This window comes from Aotus nancymaae, unplaced genomic scaffold (assembly GCF_030222135.1).
Source record: "Aotus nancymaae isolate 86718 unplaced genomic scaffold, 86718_ANA_hifiasm-v0.15.2.pri h1tg000016l, whole genome shotgun sequence".
In the NCBI taxonomy this organism is placed as follows: Eukaryota; Metazoa; Chordata; class Mammalia; order Primates; family Aotidae; genus Aotus; species Aotus nancymaae.
Window position 1 is genome coordinate 84,154,267 of NW_026988428.1, and position 27,190 is coordinate 84,181,456.

Genomic DNA, 27,190 nt, shown 5'->3' on the forward strand with positions numbered 1-27,190 from the left:
CAAAAAAAAAAGGAAAGGAAAGAAGAAAATTTGCATGTCATTATCACTAGATGTCAGTGTTTTCATTTTTATATTACAATTTCATAGTAGGTTGTGAGTCAGACATGTGTACTTGAGATTTTTTTTTTTACCACAGCAATGCTGATTTTGTCTTTGAACCTTATCTGTTGACTAGTAGAGGTCATGCAAACTTCAGCTTTTTTATTATTTGAAAGAGATGTATTATCTCAAAACCTCAAGAAAACATGGACATCAATAATTGATAGGTAGACAATATGAGAAATAAATTCTAATTAGCAGAGAAGTTATTTATTTTTGAGTGCCAGATTGTTCTTCTCTAGAGTTACACCATTTACAATCCAACAAACAGCACCAAAGTGCCTCTTTTCCCAAGCCTTTTACAATACAAGGGTTTCACTCCCCACCCCACCTCCAGTATTTTCATCTTTGTAAATAAAATGGATAGCAATTAATTGCATGATATTTTTGTGCTAAACATTGTGCTGATAACTCTTCATAAATAATGGAATTTAGTTCCCTCAACAATGCTTTATTAGTTCCATATTATAGATGAGGAGACAAGTTTAGACACATTCAAAGAATTACCTGCAATTGCACAACTACTCAGTGGTGGAACTGAGATTTAAATTCAGGCAGCTGGGTCTCCAGAGTCCAAGCTCTCAACCACTAAGTTGAACCTCTTCCTAGTGCAGTTTACAGCTCACACTTATTAGATTCCTAGTGAGGTTGCACAGCTATCTAAAAAGATAATGTACATCTATTTATCAAGGATACTATTTCCCAAACCCCTGACGGAGAGGCCACATAGCAGTGATTGAAAGCATGAGGCTTGACATCAGTCTCTCTGCATTTAAATCTGGTTGCCCACTTACTAACTGTGACTGCAAACAAATAGCTCTCTGAAGTGAGGCTAACAATATGCCTACTCTTAAGGTTGTAGTGAAAAGCAAGTGTGATAATATTAATATATCAAATGCTAGCTCAGTGGCTGGTACATTATAAGCAAGTAAATATAGGTGGTTACTGTTTTTATTAGGAAGGATACCACACTCAAATCTAAGAAGCTGGCTCAGTGAGAACAAATTTTGCATGCATGGGGAGTGGGGGGCATAAAATAGAAATCAAGACTTAAAAAAAAGTTGTCGGTATTCTATTTGCCTATTATTTTTTATACAGAACATTAAAGAACATTAATGGACACCTAATTGCTACCTAATTGTACTTGTTAATGCTGGAATTGGACTAGAATAACCAGAGATATTTATTGATTCATTTAGTATTTATTAATTTAATACTCTGTGCTAGACATTGTGCTAGACAGAACCTGAGACTATGTAGTTGCATCACCATTAATCTATAACCAAGACACTCATCATACATTCTTTGAATATGTCAGTAGATGATAGTGACTGAATATTTCTACAATTTAAAGTGAATATTTCTATAATTTAAAGTGACAAAGTCTTCTAATAATAATACATTTGAAAGTTTGTGTGAGTGCACTCAGACATTTTTTTAGAGATTCACAAAATGATATATTTTCTTGTTTCTCAGGGCTCGTCAACATACCAGCAGTGGCCCTTGGAATATTCTCTGGGGGGATAGTTATGAAAAAATTCAGAATCAGTGTGTGTGGAGCTGCAAAACTCTACTTGGGATCATCTGTCTTTGGTTACCTCCTATTCCTTTCCCTGTTTGCACTGGGCTGTGAAAATTCTGACGTGGCAGGACTGACTGTTTCCTACCAAGGGTATGTTCCCTTATTAAATAATTGGAGAATATTGTCTTGTTTAATTAAATCAATTATTGGTGGAGTTGCAAAAAATGAATTTGATTTTTAAACATCATAACTATGGTAACAGATTTAGGATATTATTGTGGAATAAATGACAATACTTAGAATTGGTTATTGTCACCAAAATTTGTCATTTTTTGATTTTAAATGTCTTAGAGAAATAAAAAATTGATAAACCCATATTTTACACTAGAGAACCAACCTGATTAATTTAGAAAAACAACATGATAGTGGAAATACAAACCTTCAATCAGGTCTCTATTTTTAATGAAGTGATGTGTGGGCGGTTTAAACTAATCCAACTTCAATTTTCCCATCTTAAAAACAGAAGTAATAACTGCCTTTTAAGTTTCTGTTAGGTTTAAGCACGTTAACGTATATGAAAGTGAATACTACTTGCCTAACACAAAATAAATGTGTCATTCATGGAAACAACTGTATTTTTCTTCTTTGGACACCTGAGTAAGGGGAGTTACTTCTATGCAGTCCTCCATAGTTGCTGTTGTGCTTGAATCATGTAAAGTTTCTGAAAAGAAATGCCTGTCCTTCAACGTGGTGCTCCCCATAAAATTTCTCTTTAGCTGGGTGTCTTGCAATTGGTCAGGATAATATTTAGTAATGCCCTCAGACCTGCCATCTTATATGGGGTGGGTGATAATACATTGCTTAGTTTCCAGAGTCTCTCTCAATACGTGGTTGGATCTATATTGCCCACTGAGTCTTTCCCATCACTCTACCTTTTAACATGAGTTCCCAGAGGTAACTTTCTTCATCATTTCACCTGTCTATGCATTATTTGTTTTTTAAAAAATTATTGAGCCTCCATCATGTGCCAGGAAGTCCTCCCCAACTGTATCTGCCTGGCCACCAGAAACTCTGCCTGTGACTCAAAGGCAAACATTTGTGACACTATATTCTGTTTCCTGCCTGTTATTTGGCTTCTTGCTTATAGCCTGCCATCCGTCTCCCTCCCTACTCTTCCTTCCATGCTTATCTGCCTTGTCTCTATGTTCCAACTTCCATTACCTTTATTAACCTGGTTTCACCTGCTGCTGAATAAGCACCTGTTATAGTTTTGGCCATCTACGATGTTCAGGAAAATTGGTGAATGGGAGTTATCACAGCCAGATTGTTAGACTCAGCTGACTATAGTGCTGCCTTAGTGAAAGTGAGCAATGTGGATTAAGAATGTCAGTTGTGACAATGAAATGAAAGAAGCTTCTAGAGAGAGAAGCCCAGTGCCATCTTTAATTGTCCCAGAGATCCTCACGGTAGAGGGACAGTTGTAAAGTACTTTATAGTTTGTGATATACAAAACACCTTAACTTTCATGATCTCATTTGTATCCTCGAAACACCTTTATGAGGTTAGTTCTGTTATCCTTCTTTTTTTTTTTTTTTTTAGACGGAGTCTCGCTCTTGTTACCCAGGCTGGAGTGCAATGGCGCGATCTCGGCTCACCGCAACCTCCGCCTCCTGGGTTCAGGCAATTCTCCTGCCTCAGCCTCCTGAGTAGCTGGGATTACAGGCACGCGCCACCGTGCCCAGCTAATTTTTTTGTATTAATAGAGACGGGGTTTCACAATGTTGACCAGGATGGTCTCGATCTCTCGACCTCGTGATCCACCCGCCTCGGCCTCCCAAAGTGCTGGGATTACAGGCTTGAGCCACCGCGCCCGGCCTGTTATCCTTCTTTAAAGGCAACTGCATGGATCTGGGGCTTGAACACAGGCATGACTCAAAGTAAAACATTCTTTCTACATCACAATTTCTAAGCCAAAGTAAACACAAAACAAAGAACCAACAGACAACAAAAGCAAACTTTGAGGTTCCATTAAAAGTGGCCCTACATAACCAAAGATTAAACATTTTAAACAAATACAGGGCAACATTTTCATTGACTGAGTACTAGCCTCTTCAAAGCAGTCACCTTAGAAGACTATGACTGTATTGCAGTAATGCTGTTGCTGTTTAATATATTCTAAGGCTTGCCAGGCACAGTGGCTCATGCCTGTAATCCCAGCACTTTGGGAGGCCAAGGCAGGTGGATCACCTGAGGTCAGGAGTTCAAAACTAGCCTGGCCAATATGGTGAAACCCCGTCCATATAAAAAAAAAAAATTCTAAGGCTCTTCTTTTGAAATTTCCTTGTATATTTTTTAGACTATTCTTAACAAGTGCAAAGATTTAACCTTAAAGAAAAAGCTCTCATCTTTCAGCATAACTATTTTGAAAGAAAATCTCATTTGGGTATAAACATTCTGGCATATTTGTTAAAACTCTTCTTATAATTAAAATTGTAAATGACAAATCTACTGTCAGGACATCCTTCAGAAAACATGTATGCCATTGATTCCTACTCCCGATGATAAATTAAACTTACTTTCAATAATACAAAATAATTTTCTTTATAAAATATAAAATAGTTTCCATGGGTTTTTCCATGTTGCTTTATTCCAAACACTGTCTTGACCTGGATATTCAATAGGAAAACTGAAGATAAGCCTTAGATATGATAATGGAAGAAATCTCTCTTCTGCAATAACAAGAATAACTCTGATATCAGATGAGAATTCACAATCAAGAGGCCTGGCAGGGTTCTGTTTCCAGATTTGTCACTAGCAAGCAGTGGGAATTTGAGCAAGTTACCCATCGACTTGGGGCCTGACTTCCCTGATCTGCCAAATGAGAGGTTGGCCTAGATTACACCAAGGTTCCCTCAAGCTCCAACCTTCTATAATCTCAGCCCTACCGTTTCCAGAGTTAAAATGATTCTAGACTTGTATAGGCAGTTTTATACTTTTAGACACTACAAACAGTCTGAGTTAACAATTAAAATTTTATGGAAGAGAACAGGATTAAACATTCCTATAGGACATCACGGAAGGCGTAGTTCAGTACCCTTTCACACTATTTGGAAACATCCCCAAGGACTTTTGTTTGTACTTTTGAGGTGACAAAATTCATCATACCAGTCCTACTAGATGGAATATTCCTATCATTAAGAAATTATGGTTGCCATAATTAATGACGATGCTTCTTATAGGCAGAGGCCCAAGTGGTTAATTTCTTTCACCATAATACCATTTTCTTTTTTTTTTTTTTTGATTGACTAACTTAACTAGAAATCTTGTTTCTTAGCTTGCTGTGTGACAGGAGTTATTACTGGTGCTGGAGATATGGGAGTAAATGTAAAAAAAACAGTTCCTGCCTCTGCTGATTGCACATTTCAATGTATTTTTTTAGTTTAAGCTCTTCAAATATCTTTGTACAAAATGGGGTGTAAGAGAGAAGGAATAAGCAAATAAATAAATTTAAAAATAGGAAGCAGAAAAAATGAAGTATAGAGGGCCCAGGAATGGCACCTATGGTGCAGATAGAAATGACATGCCATTGCAAAAGTTCCCTTGAGAAGAGTAGTGGGATATGAATAGTAAAGAAAGATAAAAGCAAAAGGATTAGGCCATTCAGGTGACAGAAAAAAAGTGAGGGAGAGAGAATACTGGGAGAGATGAAGAGTAAATATAAAAGTGAATGGCAGAGGATAAAATAATATGAAGAGGAAAAGAAAGAATGCAATCACAATTTTGTGAAATAACTCAAAAAACCCAATTTTTGGAGGGTAAATATTGTCTCATTAATATTTGTAATTATCTCCTTTTCTCCCAGAGCTAGCACTTAGTAGTTTTCCAGTAAAATTTTACGAACAAATAGGTGGGTAAGTCATTGAACTTGCTTGAGAATTTGAGTAAGAAAGGATCCTATAAGATATGAAAGAGCACTGTACACTGAGAGAATACATGGGAGAAAGGTTGAAAGAACTGGGAATGCACTTATTGCCAACGTAAGACATACACAAGAGGACATGTAACTCCTGCAAACCTGAAAGAGAATTAAATGATTACTGATTGGCTACTTATCCTTTACTGGACTATTAGCAACGTCCATTCCACTCATACTTAGACAACAATTCTGAATGAAATTTACACACACACACCCCACCTGTGATGCATTTAAGTAATGCCATGAATTGCTCTAAAAGTTTACTTTTCTAACCTTGTTAGCTATTTTTATACATCTTTGCAGAGAAGTATATTAGAGGATCCTAGAGGCAGCAGACTTTACTGAAAGCTATAAGCTAAGAACTGGACATGATATGAATTTGTAAGCCTCTTGACCCAGCAATCCCATTACTGGGCATATATCCAAAGGATTATAAATCGTTCTACTATAAGGACACATGCACACGAATGTTCATTGCAGCACAGTTTACAATAGCAAAGACCTGGAACCAGCCCAAATGCCCATCGATGATAGACTGGACAGGAAAAATGTGGCACATATACACCATGGAATATTATGCAGCCATTAAAAAGGAGGAGTTCACATCCTTCGTAGGGACATGGATGAACCTGGAAAACATCATTCTCAGCAAACTGACACAAGAACACAAAATCAAACACCACATGTTCTCACTCATAGGCGGGTGTTGAACAAGGAGAACACATGGACACAGGGAGGGGAGCACTATACACGGGGGTCTGTTGGGGGGGAGGGGGGATAGTGGGGGGGTGGGGAGTTGGGGAGGGATAGCATGGGGAGAAATGCCAGATATAGGTGAAGGGGAGGGAGGCAGCAAATCATACCGCCACGTGTGCACCTGTGCAACAACCTTGCATGTTATTCACATGTACCCCAAAACCTAAAATGCAATAAAAAAAAAAAAAAAAAAACTTTCAAGATAAAGCTGTAATTAGTAAACTCACATTTCATGACCAGAAGCTGGCATTTCTGATGACAACTGTGTTTCTAAAAGGCAAATTTTTTTGGTAGTATCATTTATATCACTCAAGAACATTGGTGTTTGAAAATATTCAGGTGCTACCTGCTAAGAGGTAATATTTTATACTGTTATATTTCTTTTCAGAACCAAACCTGTCTCTTATCATGAACGAGCTCTCTTTTCAGATTGCAACTCAAGATGCAAATGTTCAGAGACAAAATGGGAACCCATGTGTGGTGAAAATGGAATCACATATGTATCAGCTTGTCTTGCTGGTTGTCAAAGCTCCAACAGGAGTGGAAAAAATATTGTAAGAAATCGCCTCTAAAGTATATAGCCATGGTCTTGTTACAATATAAATAACACAACTCCATGGGGGCTCACAGCAGAGCACTACTAGTAGGAGGCTTGCTTCTTACCCTTTTTTGTGTAGAAAAAGAAAATGTTATAACCATTCCTAGTGGTACCTGAGTTGCTGAAAAAATTAGAGTGAGAATTAGAGTCATGAAATAGGGTGGAAGAGCTTTTGTAATTACATAGTCAGTTTCTCTCCTTTTGCTTATAAGAAGTGTTAGCCCTGAATGGGAATGTCTATCATGTGATCATATAATAAGATATACTTTCAGATCCATGTCTTCTGACTCCAAGACCAGTGGTCATTTGAGGTTTTAGGAGATGGACAAATAGAAGTCAGTATTAGGAGGTTTAGATCCAGAGATTCTAGACCTTGGGGTCAGAGACCTGATTATAAGGAGGTTGATGGTTCTAGGACAACTTTGCTTGGAAAATCCAGTCAATTTGTATAATAATAAAAGAGCAGATGGGCTGGAATGGAGGGTTTCTGTAGGGTGGAAGAGGGAGATGAGGTTGGAAATATAGGTAAAAAGCTGTTTTAGTCAGTCCAGGCTGCTATAATGAATATACCATAGAATGGGTGGCTTAAAAAACAAACATTTACTTCTCATAGTTCTGGAGGCTGGGAAGTCCAAGATCAAGGTGCCAGCAGATCCGGTGCCTGGTGAGGACCTGCTATCTAGTTTGCAGATGGCCATCTTCACCTTCTATCCTCACATGGCAGAGAGCAGACAGGGAGAACAGACTCTTACTGTTTGCTCTTTGAGACTGCTTTCTATTTGTGACTGATGAAATTTACCTTTAATTGACAATTCTGCAAGGCAGATAATTAAACCACTCATACATTTCATTTATTTACATATGCTTATTAATTGCATATGAATGCTTAGGCTGTATATCCACAGATATACAATTATGTTTGTTGATTGACTCTGTTCATTGTTTTATTATTTTGACTTAGAGCAGAAAGGATTGGTTTCTAGCAACAATGAATAACACTGCCTACTCATCTGAAATACGTTTTCACCAAGCTTCTCTTTTCTTCTTTTCTTTGCTTTCCTCCTTTGTTATTTTTCTTTCAGCTACTGTTATTTTTGCCCACAGCTGCATGAAGGTTTTTCTTAATGAGAGCTACCATTTACAAAAGACATTATAAGGAAGGGCTAAAGATTGGTGTTCTAAAAACAAACTTGCATTTAAACCTCATGGTCCTGAAATAATTTGTATTATTTTCAGTGTTTTCCTTATGTGAGAACTGAGGCACTTAGATACAAAGGACTTTGCTTAACTCATTTGTCTAGTGAGCAGCCAGAATTAAGAATCAAAGATTTCAATTTGACATTGCAAAAACCTATATTACTACTTTTTCTAGAAAAGGAAATGCCAGCTTTATTTACTGTCTAAAAACTCACAGACACTTCTGTGATTAAAAAAAGCATTGTATAAATGCATTAATAAATAAAATTTACAGAAATAAACTATCAAGGGTTTATACAAACTGTCTCTCTTCAGTCAAAATTTAGTTGAGTTTTATGCACCAGAATTATTTTTTTCTTATAGCCACCATAAATTCTGTTATATCCTCAATTTTGCCCATTTACTTAACTAAGTTTTATCAAATGCCTAAAATGAGAGCCTCTTCTATTCCCTGGTTGCATAATGATAGTAAAGCAAGCAGTTTCTTCTTTCACGGAGGTTACATTTGGTTGGGAAAGTATGTTTTAAAAATAAGTAAATATATGATATCCTGACAGGTAGTAAGCACTGTGAAAAAGACATGAATTAGAATAAAAGGATGAAGAGATGGAAGTATTTTTTTTTTAATGGGTAGTTGTGAAAGGTCTCTAATAAAATCTCTGAACAGACACCTTAAGTATGGATGCCAGCTGTATAATTACCTAGAAGAAGAGCTGCCCAGTAGAGAAAATAGCAAGGTCATGAGACATGGATAAACTTGCCAGGTTTGAGAGGGGGGTTGGAAAGGGCAAAGTGGCCTTTTCAAGGGTCCTGTGTGTGGCTGACACAAAAGGAGAGAGGGAAGATCACTGAATGGTGAGATTAGAGTGGCATCATGATGGAAAAAGTGTAAACCGTTATAAGGATGTGGGGTTTCATGCAAGTATAATGAGAAACCATTGGCAGGTTGAGGGTAGTGATGTGATCTGACTGTCATGCTTAAAGGTCCACTTTGCTTACTGGATGGAAAACAGATTCTAGTTAGGTAAGAGCAAAATCAAGTTAAGAATAAAGGGAGCATTGTAACAATCTAGGCAAGAAATAATGGTTACTTAGAATTGAAACTTGGTCGTGAAGGAGGTAAGATATGGTTAGATTAGGTAGGATTTGCTGGGAGATTGTTGTATAGGATTAATACTTTGTAGACTGACCATCTGCTATTTAGATAATGAAATGCTGTTTCTGTATAGATTTTGCTTTGTTCAATACACTCTAATATGGAAAAATAAAAGAATACTTCCTCATTGTTTATATAATGCATGGCTACTATACTGTAAATTTTTTTAAATAACTATCTTCATTTTATTTAAATGTCACTGCAATAACTGGACTTTTTCCTATCGTGTTACAGATATTTTATAACTGCACTTGTGTGGGAACTGCGGCTTCTAAATCCGGAAATTCCTCAGGCATAGTTGGAAGATGTCAAAAAGACAATGGATGTCCCCAAATGTTTCTGTATTTTCTTGTAATTTCAGTCATCACATCCTATACTTTATCCCTAGGTGGCATACCTGGATACATATTACTTCTGAGGTGAGTACCGATTCTCCCCATTCCAATTTTAATATAAGACATAATCATCTCAGGTAAGGATTTAAATATATTTTTCTGTAGAATCATTATGATTCTTCTTAGTTTTTTCAAGGAACTTGTCCCACATCCTTGTTTCACTTCTATATGTATCCCACTTGATATTTATACAAAAATGCAGCATAATAGACATTTTCTTACTCAAAAATGTTTGCAAACTATTGGTCTAGAAAGCAATGTTAGTGCCTACATTACTAGAGTTGCTTAATAGATAATAGTATACTGCTTCTAATGCTGGTAATAATATTAATTAGCATAGATAACAAGCATTTTAGATTAAATATAGTTTCACTAGATCATGGGAAATACAATTTACAAGACATTTTAAAGGTTTATCTAATACTACAATATTATGCATTTATTATTTTGATTATTTTTTTTTTTTGCTTTATCTGTGTATTTTTGCTCTAACTAGAATTATCTGTGAGGGATTTCATGACTTTTGGGTAAATTGAGGATGCTAATCCATGATGTTAATGACAGTATTAGTCTGTTTTCACACTACTATAAGGAAATACCCAAGATTGGATAATTTATAAAGGAAAGAGGTTTAACTGACTCACAGTTCTGCATGGCTGGAGAGGTCTCAGGAAACTTACAATAGTGGGGAAAGGGAAAACAAACAAGGCCTTCCTCATAAGGCACAAGAGGGAGAAGTACAGAGTGAAGCGGGAAGAGCCTCTTATAAAACCATCAGATCTTGTGAGAACTCACTGTCACAGAAACAGCATGGGGAAACCACACCCATGAGCCAATCACTTCCCAAAAGGTCCCTCTCCCAACATGTGGGGATTAAAATTTGGATTACAATTCAAGACGAGATTTGGGTGGGAACACACAGAGCCAGACCATATCAATAACTTCAATCATTTTTGCTTATAAAACCCTAAAAAATTTTGTAAAATTATGTAGCCTCTTACTTATGTATAAATCGACACATAAAAATTTTTATCATAAGTTTAAATAGTAACTAAATATTGATTTCTGGTATATTATAAATATTTTATTAAAAAATAACAGTTTTAAGTGTACATCACTTTCTAATTAATGGGATCTAAAAAATAGTGATTTGATAACCAACATCACCAGGTTCAGATTTGCATAACAACTACTTTAACAGTGACAGGCATTACATATTTCCTTCTTCCTGTATTTATATCTCATTCAACTTCCCTATAGGTTTTTCTTCTATTAAAATACAGTTTACGTGAAAACATTTTTTACTGATTATCCTATCATACATCTGTAAAACTGTATGAATCCAAATGCTAAAATAGTTTTGCAAGTAGGCGTCTCAGTTATAATATTTTCATCCTAATTGAGTTAGCTTTAGCTTTGCCAATATTTCTATTGGGCTATTGATAAAAATCACCTAATAAAAAATTTGATAAAATTATTAAACATGAAAAGTCAACAGTTGCTAGAATTCAATATTGATGAGATAGACTCGGTGATTTTCAAATTAATTCATGTATTCAAGGATAAATACTATTTTTTTCCTAAAGGCTAACCAAAGTATTGTACACATTTTTAACTTCCCACAATTTGTATAATGGAAAATGTTTAGGAATGACAAACAGAAAACAGAACTTACTATCCACAAACCTGCTATTCTCCAAACAGCTTTCACCAAATCATGGGAAATACAACATGAAGAACATGAGATAGTTATATTTTTAAATGGTAGCCTGAGTTTGACAAAAGGGCAAAACAGTGTCTTAGACTTTCCAGAATACTGTGCTACTTGTTCAACATCTTCTTATACTGTGTCAAGTGTAGAATCAGGTACTTAACACAGAAAGCATTTTCCAACCACTAGTCCTTCATATTAACTATTGTGAATTTTGATGTCACAAGGACTCCTTTGGGTTGAAGATTTTTTTTTTCTTTTTTGCCTCTTTTAAAGCAGAGACTAAATGATATAATATGTACAAAGTACTTAATACTATGGTTAATAATCCATAGTCATTATATATTATCATGATTATTACTACTAAAATCCATAGGGAAATCATGTTAAGTTTTAAATGACACTCTTGTTATTTAGGTGTTTTTGCACTTTTCTGATTGTTTCAAGTTCTCTCTCTTTAGCAGCAACTTTCAGCATGCCACAGTGATTATATCAACTGATGAATTTGGTCCTGTGCTTTTAGTCCAAAAGCCATAAAAATTGTAGGTTATTAATTCTTTATTTTTGCTTCAAATTCTAACAATTTTTTAGAAATTTGAGCTTTATCCCGAGTCTTTGCTATTTTGCTGGTTAAACTTAAATTTGACTTTACTAGCACCACATGAATATGGAATGTATGGTAATTTCGTTTCTAGAAATATTAATTATAAACATGTAGCACTGCATAAAATAGAATATGGCTTTTATATATTTTGCCCTCCCTATATTAGCACACTAATGGGTTCACCATAAATGTCACTTGAATTCTAACATGATTTCATGTGTGTTAGGCAGATTATCATTCAAATTTCTATTTGCTTTAATGAATTACATATTTCTTATAATGGTGCTTTTGTTGATTTTAGGTGCATTAAGCCACAGCTTAAGTCTTTCGCCCTGGGTATCTACACATTAGCAATAAGAGTTCTTGGTAAGTATAATCTATGCTTTAATTTATGGTAGCCACCATAAATATATTTTGAAGACTTTTCTAAATATTTTTATAGAATTTCCATGCATAAATAAATATTGTAGTGGTAAAGTTAATAGTCATTTCTTTATTTCTTCCCTCCTTTTCTTGACTCCTTTCTTCTTTTGTTACAGAGATATTTATTGCCTAATTTGTGCCTCATATATAACAGAGATTTTGTGAGATTAATCATAATTTTTAACAATCTTATGTTTTCTAGCACTTGTGTGTTCTCACAAAATCTATAGCTTTTGCAAGAAAGCACTCGGAAATTAATCAGTAAGAAAGGCTGAAGCCTAAATATAACTTTTTCAGTTATTAAAATGGAAAGAATTCTTTTGAGCTACTCTAAATGCTTATCCCTTATGTTATTAGGTAGAAAGGTAAGATACTATTTAAACCAAGCAAATAAATTTGAGTAGGTCGTTCTTTCAATTGTAATTAAAATTTTTTTTTCTCCCTACCAAATTTTTAAATGTATACTGGTTAAAATCCACAGAAAACAGTGAATGAGACAAAGTTTTTATCCTTAAAGAGTTTATATATTAAAGAATAACATAAAGTAATTTTGAATATGCCACTGTCCTTTGATACAAACAACTCAGAAAGCAAAACAAACCCAAAGCTTAAACAATTTGAAATTAAATTTGGTTTACATAGATCTTGATGTAAACTGGTTGCATAGAAAAATAATAAAATCCTGATAAAATTGAAAAAGAAACAAAAATGGAGTTATATGACATCATGACTGGCTCTAATTCTACAATATAAAAATAGGTGTTATCTAGAAAAGTGTCATATATTGAGCCTGTAGTATGTGCCTGGCAAGAACTGGCCTCCATATCTACCTGTCTTTGGGAATACAGATGGAACCTACAGAACAAAAATTGTTCCAACTAAAATAAATGATTTACAAAATTGATTTGACAAAAAAAATTTGAATTTGGCAAAAGTATCATAAGCAAAGTCAAATGGCAAAAGATGAACTAGAAATGAGTTTTGCAATTTATATAACAGACAACTGGCTAATATTCCCATTATAAAGAAAACGCCTAAATTTTGAGAAGAAAAACACAAGCAACAAAGTAGAAAAATGAGTAAAAGATGTGAATTTTTCATGGAAAAATAAATGTAATTGCCTTTCAATATATAGAAAGATGCTCAAGTTCTCTCATAAAAAGAGTCAAGCTAGAGTGACAGTTCTTATCAGGTTGACAAATTACCAAATTTTGTTTGCAATGTATGCAAAAATAGATTATGCTTACACACCACTGTTGGGAAAATGATGTTCTTTACTGGGCTTAACTGGTGCAATTCTATATAGATAGATCTTTTAACCTAATATCTTTACTTCTAAGAATTATACCAAAAATTTGATAGCAAAAATTATAAAATAAATTTAATCATTATAAATTGGTGTAATAATTGTGACTTTTTATAATAGCAAAAACCTGGAAGTGATCTAAATGTCCATCAGTAGGAGACTGGTTGAATAAACTGTAGTACACCCACATAACAGAGCTGTAAGGATGAATGGGGAAAATCTCTATCTAATGTTATCAAGCTATCTCCAGTATATAGTATTAAGCAGAAAGAAGCAAAATGGAGAATAATTTTTATTGGATGATGTTTTTGGTGTCAAGCGTGGAAAGGTGGAAAGATTATACACACATGTGCAAAGGCATTCTGCTCTTTTTAAGAAAAGAAACAACGGAAGCATAAACTAAAAACTAATTTAAAAAAATGTTTACTTGTAGGAGAAGAAATTTAAGAGGTAAGAAAGTTCAGGATGAAAGTAAGACTTTGTAAATGTAACTACTTATATGATTGTTTAATCAAATTTATATAAGGTTTTTATAGAACTGAAAATAAAATAACCAAATCTTAAACTGAAACTGTATATTGAATTGGTAACATAAGCATACATAAAAAAACTTAAATGCCTCAAAAAATAAAATTTTTTACCAAATTCTCATAAACTGCATTTATAGTCATTACTAATATCAATATTTTTATATTAAAACTATTATAAATTTAAGACAAAGCAGTTGAAATGTTAAGATTACTTGAAATCAATATTTTTAGTAAAATAGAAAAGTGATACAAGTATAAAATAAAATAACTTAAAGCTCATTCTTAAATTTGAACTTAAAACATCAATATGAACTCACATATTTTTATTTTAAAATAATGTGTATTTCATAGTTCCATCTCCTGAAAAATCTAGAAACTATGAAACCCAGAAGAAATGAACACTACACTTAATCTGTGATATCTAAATATAATCTCCCAGGAAAAAAATATGGTACCTTGGAGAAACGACTGGTTCAAGGTCTAGGGTAGAAAATACGTAAGATGATATGGGACATCTTTTTATGCAAGAAAATGACTAAGCTATCAAAGCCTAAAAAGGATATATCAAGGGCACTGAACCAAGTTGAGGAGATTGGCCTCAAGGTGAGATAAACTGAAACTCACAATAGTAGTAGCAGTAATAACAATAATGGTTGCAGTTTATTGAAATATATAAAATATATTTTAAAAACATGAGTTCATAATGATACTTAAAATATTTGGAGATTGTCAGGACATCAAGTCATTGTTCTGAAAACTGAGAAATAAAGGAGAAAAAAGAAATCATTTATCTTGCCTTTCTTCTATTAACTATATGTCAAAGTAGCCAAATTAGTCAATTAGGGAAAATCCCTTTTTAGAGAAAAACACAAATAGTTTCTAGAAGTAGTATAGATTTTTTAAAAATTCCTGTCTTGTAGTCTTAACAATCACTAAAAGCTTTAGGTAAAAGTTGATGAGTAACTTCATAACGGAGGGATCAGACTGGCATAGCCTGAACTTCACATCCGTCTTAGCATTACTAAGAGTGGCAACTAGGGAGCGTGTGCCTTCTAATTGAACCTGAATCTAATAAGATCTAACTACCAGATTCTAGAAAAATGGAAGATAGGAGAATAAATTTAATCATATTATAAAGAAGCAATTAAACAAATCCAGACTGTGGCATATCTTATAGGAGTTGGTGGTGTCTTTTTTCAAAAATCATTAGTAAGAAAACGAAGTGAAGAGAGGATACTGCCATAAAGAGTCATTAACTAAATACAAAGTGCTTATTTGGTTTGGATCCTTATAAGAACAAACGAACTAAAAAAATCCTTGGTGACAATCCAAAAACTTGGATATGTACTATAATTTAAATAAAATTAAGAAATTATTATAAAATGTGTTAGATGTGAGAATGGCATAGTGGTCATGTTTTTTAAAGATGTTATTATAATTGAAATGACATGATATCTGTGATTGCCTTTAAAATATTAAAATAAGAGTTCAGGCCAGGCACAGTTGCTCATGCCTATAATCCCAGCACTTTGGGAGGCTGAGGTGGATGGAACACTTGAGGCCAGGAGTTCAAGACTAGCCTGGCTGTAATATAGCTAAACCCCATCTCTACTAAAAATACAAAAATTAGCCTGGCATGTTGCCACACACTTCTGGTCCCAGATACTCAGGGAGGCTGAGTCACAAGAATTGCTTGAACCCAGGAGGCAGAGGTTGCAGTGAGCTCAGATTGTGCCACTGCACTCCAGCCTGGATGACAGAGGGAAACTTTGTCTCAAAAAAAAGAGTTCAGAGTGGAGAAAGAGATGAAACAGCAATGGCAAAACATTAATAATTGTCAAGGCCATGATGGTATATGAGGATTAATTATATCATTCTCTCTGCTTTTGTGAATCTTTGAAAATTTTCTATTATAATAATCTTAAATGATGTACAGAAAATTGCAAACATTTGAATTTTTTGACTTGTCTTCATATCATTAAAGGTAATGTAAAATTGGTTATCACCTGGATTTTTTAAGTGGTAAATCATATATTTGGTTGGTTCTTAAGGTACCAAATAATCCAAATTGAATGATTTTCTGCTCTTCTGGTTCATGGGGTTTTATGAAAAATAGAATCAATAAGTTATTCTTATAACAATTTGTTATTTAAAAATGTAAACTTATACAAAGATAGCAAGAACTTGCTTTGTACATAGCAAAGATAGCAATGAACTCCAATTGATCCATATCAAATTTTAACAATTATCAACACACAGCTCATCTTAGGACATCTGTGTCCCTAACCACCTACCCCCACTAGCTTATTTTGAAGTAAGTCTCAGACTACTGCATTTCTTCCATAACATGTTTGCTGTGTTCTAATCAAAACCATAATGACTTATTTTAATCTGGTGAATCTTGCATCTTAAAAAATAACTTCTTAATATTAGCAAATACCCAATTACTGCTCAAATTCTTTAAATTATCTGATGTTTCCTTACACATGTATGTTGAATCAAGAACTGAACAAGGTTCACACATTGCATTTAGGTGATATACCTCTAAAATCTCTTTTAATCTATAGGTTTCACTTTCCTCTTTCTTTCTCTTTCGTTTGTTGTGAAAATTTCAAACTTACAAAAAATTTTAAATTACAATGAATTGTATAACTTTTACTGGGATTTATCAACTGTGCCCAAAAACCAGAAATCCCTCTCCTCTGTTTCTCTAAGCATACATATGCTTTGCAGAATCATTTGGAAATAAGAAGTGAACATGCTGACACCCTCACTCCTAAAGACTTCAACTTGTATTTTTCTACAAGAGCAAGTCTATCATCCTATATAACCACAGTGCCATTCTCATGCTTCAGAAATTCAACATTGATATGCTACTCTATCTAATATAATTCCGCATTCCATTTTCTTTTATTAAAACAATAGTGTCTTCTATAGTGTTTTATTTTTTCTTTTCATCTAAGGTCAATCAAAGACCACATATTGCATTTAGTTATCTTTTTTATCTCTAAAACTTTCTCGTTTTTACTTTGTTGTTCTTTTGCAACATTTATATTTTTTCAAGAGGCAAAACCAGTTGTTTTGTAAAATATCCCACCATTTGGATATGTTTGTTTGCTTTTGAGTATAACCAGGTAAAAATTGTTGGTGGCAATACTACACAGGGATTTGCATGATAATTAGTGAATCACATCAGGAAGCACATGAACTCAATTTATACCATTTTAATTTTGGTCTCTTGGTGAAGGTGATGTACACCAGCTTTCTTCACTGTAAAAAAATCCTTCTTCAGTTAATAAGTCATCTATAATTGACACTTCGATGTTATGTCACCATTCTGTTCCCCAAAAATCTTTCACCCAAAATTTTGGTACCCATAGATGGGTCTGGATTGAATCAATTATTTACATGAGTATTTGCAAAGCTTAGGTAAACCTTAACATAGAAAATATTTTTAAGTATTTTCATTTGTTATCAAAGAACAGATGGATAATCTCTGAAATTTAGAAGTGTCATAAATATTCTTAGATGACTTTAAAAATTTAGTGAGATTATTTTGTTCAGTATAATCATGCAAAGCAATTTTATAACAGAAGAAAACATATATCAAAATGGTTAAAACTTAAATGCCAGAAACAATAGGCAGTTGATGGAAATGAGTGATACAGGTAGAGAGAAAGTTGTAAGGGCTCACAGTGGACTCCAAGCGTAGGCAGAAGGTCGGGAGTGAGGCATGGAGGCAGCTGCTGCTCCAGCCAACTATGACCATGGACTTCCAGACAACACAATTCTTAAGAGAATTCAGAAGTGTTCAGGTTTACATGAAATCTCCTAGCTTTTAAATACTGGCTACTAACTAAAAAACAAAGAAAAACCTACACAGACTAAATGACAGATGTTAATGAACCGCCAATTTAGAACACATAAAATACAAACTGAGTTGTGAACAACTGCTTAAGATAGTTTCATTAATATTTGTACATGAGAGACATCCTTTCTCCCTAAGGAGGGATTAAATTCCTAACATTTTCTGAGAACCTACTAGGGTTTATAGCATGAATAAGGAAGACATGTTTCCTATCATGGTAAGCTTACAGTCTAGCAGAGAAGGCAATTCAACAAATTATTACAGGAGTATTAAGAGTTTTAAGAGATGTAAAACAAGAGTTAATCCAGTTTAGTTGATTAAAATAGGCTACTCTGAAGGAAAATGTTCCAAATGAGATTCTAAAAGTGAGTGTGTATTAAGAAGGTAAAGAAGAGAAAAGTATTATTTGGTATAAAGGAAACTATACAAGGCATTCAGACAAGAGGGGAGAACATTTTAGTCACTGAAAGAAAAACAAGAAAATTGGAGTCTGAAATACAAGACAACAATCTTGCCCAAAGTGTGGCCACAGAAGTAGAAGGGCCTCAATGTCCAGTTAACTACTCTTGTTTTGGAACAGATGTCTTGGAAAGTCACCTACTTAATTCAGTGATGCAACCTCTGTATGATTGATAGATTCAAGAGGGTTAATGAGAGGAATCATGAATTGGCTGTTGCTTTACTTTAGGGTAGAAGGAGTGGCAGTGGGAATAGAAAGAAGAGAAGGTGTTTAAGACATACCTAGTAGGCAGAATTGGTGTGATTCAGGGATAGATTAAATATAGTGATGGCCAGACAGAGGAGAGAAAGAAGGATCAACGATGACTCCGAAGTCTGATTTGGTGACTGGGCGGCCACCGCTAAAGGAACAGGTCTGCAGGGGAAGAAGCTGAGCTCATGCTGAGTTTGAAGAGCCTGAGTGACATGCTTCTGGAGATAAATAAATGGTAGTTACTGTACGATTCTATGAGAAATGACTGAATTAGAGAGATAGGTTTTGGAGATTTCAGCATGTAATAGATGACCTTTCATCTCCAAAACAGTAATTAGACTAAAGTAGGTGGTTTCAGATAATTGTTCATAGCCAAAAAGATGTGCATATGTTTTTAATGGCAATTATTTGTTTTTTCTCACAGCAGGAATCCCAGCTCCAGTATATTTTGGAGTTTTGATTGATACTTCGTGCCTCAAATGGGGATTTAAAAGATGTGGAAGTAGAGGATCATGCAGATTATATGATTCAAATGTCTTCAGGTACCAAATCAAAAGCATTCCCGCATCTCATTGCTACAGCATCCCAGATTTACACAATGCCACTGACACTAACAAGTTTTCATATCATTTCACTGCTTGTAAGGTAAAGAATAGTCTAATCAAAAAGTGTGATCTGTAATCCTAGAATAATTCTATTATTTTATTAGATCTTTGATTTTGTCCCTATTCATTACCTTGACTCCCATTTTAAATGAGTAATCATTTAAAAAATATGACAAAAGTGTCCAGAAAATAATTTTGAGTTTATGCACACAAATGGGCAAGTATTTCCCTGAAATTCAGAAGCATTTAAATTTAGGTCACATTTTGGGTTTAATTATATTCTTTTTCAAACTGAGCCAAACTGTACCATTTACGTCAGATATAATCCCCCTGGGCAAGAGTTGGATTTGGCTCTAAATCTGTCTTTTATTGCCAAACTGATGTTCAATTATTCCTGTACTTGAAATGCATAAAAGTAAAAGGTTTTCTCTGTGTGGGTGAGTGTAGATGGGGGCTGGGTGGCATGGCCTTTTCACTATGGTATCATTCAGTTCAGCTCATCAAACATTTAGTCCTTTATTGCTTAAAGCAACGCTTCATTGGCTTAAAAACAAGAAAGATTTGTTAAAAGACTTAGAAGCTGAGCATTTTCTAGAGAAATAAACTTGGTGCTGAACCATCTAAGTTAGATGTGAATTGGGCACACCATCTCAAATTTGAGTTAATAGGTTTTGATGCTCTGTGTGAAATTTATTTTGGTCTTTGAAAGGGACCCAATCTGTGAGTATAATTTAGGATTTACTCACACTTTTTCTATGGCTGTATTAACTGTAATATAGAGACAATGTAACTCAATCAGAGATTGAGAGTATGTTTTCAAGATAACCAGAATGAGGCATTCAACCTGTCCTTCCAAACCTTAGCATCTTTCAACAAAGTATAGAACTACAGGCTTCTCATGAAATAAATTGATTTAAATCTCTGGTTTATTCTGAAATCGTTCTGCTTTACTGAGAGCTCCAATTTCCCTTAGCATTGCTTTATGCAAGTTTTCCAAAGAAATGAGTTTGGGAAAGGTCTGAGGATAGGGTAGCCACATAATTTATCATTCAAAACTGGGTTCTTTTAGTGTGAAAAGGAGCACTATTAAAATTACACTGGGCCAACACTAGCATAAACTGGGGCTGTTCTAGGCAAACAGGGATACGGATACCTGATTAAGGGAATAATTTACAGAGAGGATGAAACTCATTATGTAATTAGTAGTAACTGAAAATGATGGTGCTACTAAGACATTGCTTTATTTTTTAAAAATACTGTCAGTATTTATAAAATAGCCTTATATATAAGCTACCAAATGTACATTCTTAAAGAAAACCATCAGAATGATATTATTATCTACTTTTTAAAATTTTATTTCAAGTTGGGTAGTTGCAATAATTATAACAGAGATTCTCTCTTCTTTTAGACACATATATCTGGGACTAACTGTGATACTGGGCACAGTGTCCATTTTCCTAAGTATTGCAGTAGTTTTCATTTTAAAGAAAAATTATGTTTCAAAACACAGAAGCTTCACAAACAAGAGAGAAAGAACATCGGTGTCTACAAGATTCCAAAAGGAAAATTACACTACAAGTGATCATCTGCTACAACCCAACTACTGGCCAGGCAAGGAAACCCAACTTTAGAAAAACGATGACTGGAAGTCATGTTATCTAATTGGCAGAAATTTTGCAAACAAATTTTAATCAAAAGTGCTCTAAATTTGTAATTTCTTTCTCCTTCTAAAAAATATCTACTTTGTTTTTGGTCCTAGGCATTAGATAATATAACTAATAACAAATATAATGAAACATATAACAGAAGATACAGATGATAAAACTAATTTTGAACTTTTTAATTTATATAAAAATTTCTTATATCATTTACTCATTTCACTTTATTTTTCCCTGTGCTCATTGATATATACACTATATTCCTAGAAGAACAATGTCTCTATTCTCACACATGGTTATATGGTTATATTTAAAGTTATTTCTGAACTGTGTAATGTGGCTAGGGTAAGAAAATACTGCTAAAAATTAACTCATACCTTGGGCTCCTTCAAGTATATCTCCTATGGTATTTTCTCCCTTGTCTTTATCTGTGTATTTTAATAATGATCTTAGGATGGAGCAGAACATGGAGAGGAAGATTTCATTTTAAGCTCCTCATTTTCTTTGAAATACAATAATTTATATAGAAATGTGTAGAGGCAAATTATATTGGGGATTAGAATTTTGAATTATTAGCTTTTCTACTATACATTTATGTGTGCTTTATGTGCGGCGCTGTAAGTGACTATAGTTGTAAAGTAATAAAATTGATGTTAACGTGCCTTACTGTTCTTTTATGAATTAAATGAATTTTAAAATATTGTTAAATATAATACTGCTTCTACTTTAATATATGTAAGCAGCTTCCTACTTATATACATGATATGTTCCTAAAACATTTTTGAAAGGTGAATTTCTGAAAGTCTACAATAAATGCAGGTGTTATAAAAGGAATGGAGAGTGATGGATGAGTGATGGGAAGTCTGGGTGTAGTACCTTTTGGTGCTCCACCTGCCCACATCAAAGGGCTTAGGGACTCCTGAGCAGGGCATAGCCACTGGGACAGTCTGCCAGATAGCTCTGTTTCTCTGCAACTGCAAAAGTCAAGCCAAGGGTTTCCTCTTTCCTAACTTCCCGGTGCTCCTCTGACAGGGGTTGTTAGGTTCAGCAGTCCAACATTTTTAATCTTTAGCTCTATTACATGCTATGTTTCTTCCTCCACCATAGCTGTAAAGAAAGGCTTAATCCCTCCAAGAAAAGCAGACTTAAGACAGAGATTACACTAACGAGGCATCCTATTCAACTACTGCTAGCTCACCATCCAATTCTGTCTGCATTCTGTTAGTCTAGTACGATTCAGAGAAGACTAGATGAAAGGAAAACTTGGGTTAGAAAAGATAATCTGAAAGAAATTCCCGTTTAAGTAAGGCCACAGAGTCCTTCAAATGCACAGAAGGAGGACCCTCACTTACTCAGGAGATTTTCAAGGTTACAATAGGGATCCATAATTCTACTATGTATCAGCCACTCTAAAAATTGTATTACTTAATCTGTATAGCACTCTTAGTATCTGAATGATTACTTTACAGATGAAACTGAGGCTGAGAGAGGTTAGATACATTGCTTAACCTTGGAGGGACACAGAAAGAATTAAACTGAGATTTAAATCTAAAGTTATCTTTCCACCAGACCAACATGACCCTATAAAGTTACACTAAATAAACTGCTATTATGATTTGTAATGTCTCTATATTACTTTATTTCACTGGATCAGTTTGCTCCTATAGTTGTCTTCATCTGCGTATTTTAAACCATCCATATCATCAACATCTATAAACCACACAAAAAATTTAGCATATTGTTTTTTCAAATGTTGTTGATTTATATTTTGAAATACTGTAGGGCTAACAAAGAAACTCAAAACATTTAAGTTGGATGATCAAGGATAATAATCCTTTAGAATTATGGAAACTTGGAATCGCAACACAGTTTTTGGTAACCTTTAGAACAATCAGCGCACATCAACAGGACAATCCCAATAGAGAAGTCGATTTGAAGCATTTCTTGAAGCCCAAATCCAACAAGAAGGCCTACCTCAAAAATATGGCGACCTCATTCATGTTGCCCCATTATGTTGCCTTTGAATTCCTGACCTCAAGCGATCCACTTGCTTCAGCCTCCTGAGTAGCTAAGACTACAGGTGCAAGCCACTGCACCTTGAGGTGAAGTGATCAAACCAAACTCTTGTGTATTCTTTGAATTTTCCTTTTATATATCAATCTTAATTGCAAATATAAGTGGGAAGAAAAGGAGATGGAAAATTTGGAATTGGAGAAAGAAGGAAATGCTCTCTAAATACATATTAACCTTGTCAATTTATTTGAATTGGTGATGCTTGATTGTTTTATATTTTGCTATTTTTGAAAATAAAAAAAACTTTTTAACTTTTATTTCCAGTTTTGTTTCCAGCAGGCCTACTTCAGACCTGCTGCTGCCCTGCTAGCTTGTGAGCAAGAATCCTTTTTGTCATCCCTGTATGAATCTTACCCATAACAAATATTTACTGAATGGGTAAGTAAGTACACTTGTCAAGAGTTTTCTTTGTAGAGGTATAATTAAACTTCAAATTGTTCATCTTGCCTTTGACATCATCTTTATTTTTCAAGGCTTTTTGTCACAATACCTTGAAATATAACTTCTTTGCAAGTAAATTTCCAAACAGAATAGTTTCCAATTTATTCTCGAATAACTTGAAAAATATAAAATAGAACAAAGGATGATTAAATGATGATCTTTTTATGAAAGAACTGAAGGTCAATTTAAAGTATATTTTTATGCATAACCATTAATTTTACAGAGGAAACACACATACTAAACTTGGCTGTATAACAAATAAGGCTATCATTTAGTGGGAAATTATATTTCCTAAGAGGAACCCTCATATTTTAGATAAGTAAACTCATCTGATAGCGGTAAGCAGACTTTTTATGCCTCAGAAAGCATGATTAGTTTTTTTTTTTCAACAAATCAAACTATTTCAGAAGTCAAAGAAATTCCCTAGTTCCAAGACCAAACTTTGAGGTACAGCTGTGATTGATGTGTAGGATCCCACAATCGCTCCAATTTAAATGGGAAATGTTATTCTCTTATTCTGCAGCCATGGCCCCTAGAGGTGACCAGCATCCCCACTAAACATCTGATTCACTAGAACCTTCAGTCAGGTAAAGCTACAGCAATGTCATTTTATAGGTGGAGTGACTTAAATTGGATTAATTGAATTTCCCAAAGAGGGTGTGTCAATTAAACTACCTAATTGTTTAATTTTTTTGTTTAATTTTGTTTCTTTTTTCTTCTATTTTCTTTAGACATACTTTTAAAAATATTTTCCTAAATTATTGATGTGTAGGCTTGTAACTGTACTCCCTCGTTTAGTAATTCAAAGATTAATTTGATGCCTTGTACAGCTTTATTAGTCCTAAGGTTGGACATGCTGTAGCATCAGTGATGTTTCTATAATTGTTTACAAATGCATTCTTGATTTTCTATTTGACTCAAAATTTCTATTTACTCTAGAAGGAGAATATTTAAAATTTTTCTTGTATTTGAATATTTTAATTTAAATTTGTCTTTCAAAAATCATCAATTTGTAAAAATGTTTTAAATTTTAAAGAAAAATATATGTTCTCTTATCATAGAGGAAAATAATGGAAATATATTTATCAGATCAAACTAATTAATTATATTATTCATATATTTTAGTACTCATATTTTTTCTTATTTTTTCTCTCAAAGCTTCAGAGTGGTAATATGCTAAAATTTTCCAATATAATTGAGATTTTGTGAATTGATTCCACTAAAAAGTTATTTTTATTTGTAGAATTTACTGCTATATCTTATAACTATCATATTATCATTATATAAAGATTTGATTTTAAAAACTGTTATTCTTATTTTTTTTTTGAATTCTATTTTAATATTAATATTGCCATATCTGCTATTTTATTGACTGATGTATCTTTGGTCCTCCCTTTACTTTTTAAATTTTTCTGTTTTGTTTATGGTTAGTTATTTTTTAACAGCAAGAAACTGGATTTTATTTTTACTTCATCTAAAATCTTGTCTAGTATTAAAGAAGTTTCACTGTCATATCTGATGTTTGCCTTTACTTCTGTTTTATTGTTTATTACATTTTAAAAAATGTTTCCTTATGGTTTTCCTTTTATTCTTTCATATGCTAAATGTACCATATTTTTACTTTTTATTTTTTTTGCTAGAAATATGGAAGTATTTTAGCAAACTGAAAATTATTTTGTAATTAATGATTCACAAATTACAAAAATATATCTTAACAATAATCATCTCTACTTAGAAATACCAAGAATTGAATAACAAATACTGTTTACTGATTCCCTCTGTATAAGATTAAAAGTCTTAAATATTTTCACTTCCTGTCTCCTTTTTTACCCACAATGCCAAGTTTTTTTTGCTAATATAATCAATAATTTAAGAACTAAATTATTAATAAATTATTTCTACTTTATATGTCTTCCATTTGATATATAAACAAATCTACAAAGAATATTTTATGCATTTATATTTTTTCCTATCTTCATTATTTATTTAAAATAGATTCCTGGAGATAATGTTTCAAACATATTAACCAATAGCATTCAAGAAAGGAAAGGTAACAGAGTATAACACAAATAACATTTAAAAGATCAGCTTTTCCTAAACATTCAGAAGTTATCTATTTATAGGTTAAAAATAGCATTTCAGCTTTTTGGTTTTCATGTATTTGCATAAAAATACATGAAATTGTGTATTTTCATAAATTTATTTTCATAAATACACAATTTGTGAATAGTGAGTTTGAACTTTTATTAGTGCACTGGTCATATCTACTTCTTATATGAATAATTTCACAGTCTTTTAAAATATTTGTATTTTGGTAGTTACCAATGATATTAGCCTTTGGCAGGTCCCATATATCATAATTAAGTTTTCTAAGTTGAAGGCTTAGTTTTTTTTGTTTTTTTTTTTTAAGTTTCGCTCTTTTTACCCAGGCTGGAGTGCAATGGTGCAATCTCGGCTCACCGCAACCTCCACCTCCTGGGGTCTTTCAAGCAATTCTCCTGCCTCAGCCTCCCAAGTAGCTGGGACTATAGGCATGCGCCACCATGCCTAGCTGATTTTTTTTGGTATTTTTAGTAGAGACGGGGTTTCACCTTGTTGACCAGGATGGTCTTGATCTCTTGACCTTTGATCCACCCGTCTCGGCCTCCCAAAGTGCTGGGATTATAGGTGTGAGCCACCGTGCCTGGCCTTAATTTAAAATTTTATTTCATGCAACTTTGACTCACACTTTTTAAAAATGCTCATGTAATTTTCTATCTCCTTTCTCAACAGATTTTATACTTGCATGTGTGCTTAAAATTGTTTCCCTAAGATGGATAATTATCTACATTTATCTACATTTTATAATATAATTTCTAAAGATGTTTAATATACAAGGATTTATTTCAATGTACTATTTTGAAATTTAAAAAAAAACATTATTTTGACAATGGTTGGCCACTTGTCCCAGTTCTGATTATTGAAAAATCTGTGTTTTCTATGTTTAAGAAGTCCTATATTATGGGTGTTTGTAGACTTTCTAATCTCATTAATATGCCTATTTCTGACTGTGATTATACCTCATAAGGATTACACATGTAAATTATAAAAATACATTTTAATTTCTGGCAGCTAGTATCCTCCTTTAAATGATTCAAAAGTTTCTTAATTATGTTCATTCATATTTATTTCTTCTGGATACATTCAAGATTATTTTTTCAGGTTCTAATGGTATGCAGGTTAGGCATGGTTGTTCATGTCTGTAATTCTAACATTTCACGAGGCTGAGGTGGGAGGATCAATCACATAAGGCCAAGAGTTCGAGGTAACAGTGAATTATAATCATTCTACTGCACTCTAGACTGGGCAACAGAGCAGAACACTGTCTCTTTTAAAAAAAGTTTCCAATTAAGACGATTAATCTCATTGACCCAACCTGAAAAATGTATATATTTTCATAATATTGTAACATTTCATACATGGACAAGATACACATGTCCATTTGTTAATATTTTTGTGTGGTTCTCAATAAAATATAATATTTCTTATTAAGTTTACTTCCAGTCTCTAATATTCATGTT

At 33.6% G+C, this 27,190-nt stretch overlaps 1 protein-coding gene across 10 annotated transcripts in view; it reads left to right on the forward strand.

The window, feature by feature from the left end:
- Positions 1–24,790, forward strand: part of SLCO1C1 (solute carrier organic anion transporter family member 1C1) — a 58,643-nt gene extending 33,853 nt beyond the window's left edge. For 7 of the 10 annotated variants that reach the window (XR_010343071.1, XR_001106665.2, XR_001106667.3 and 4 more), the window contains 8 exons: positions 1,576–1,771; positions 6,742–6,907; positions 9,539–9,723; positions 12,316–12,380; positions 19,278–19,395; positions 20,867–21,069; positions 23,454–23,567; positions 24,154–24,790. Coding sequence is in view for 2 of the 10 variants with exons in the window: in XM_064377774.1 (XP_064233844.1) it covers positions 1,576–1,771; positions 6,742–6,907; positions 9,539–9,723; positions 12,316–12,380; positions 19,278–19,498; positions 20,867–21,040 (1,007 nt within the window). In the remaining 8 variants the exon portion in view is untranslated. Of the gene's footprint in view, positions 1–1,575; positions 1,772–6,741; positions 6,908–9,538; positions 9,724–12,315; positions 12,381–19,277; positions 19,499–20,866; positions 23,232–23,453; positions 23,568–24,153 lie in introns of those variants that run through there. The other 3 variants (XR_010343072.1, XM_064377774.1, XM_012447712.2) reach the window with 3 other exon arrangements.
- The last annotated feature ends 2,400 nt before the right edge of the window (positions 24,791–27,190 follow it).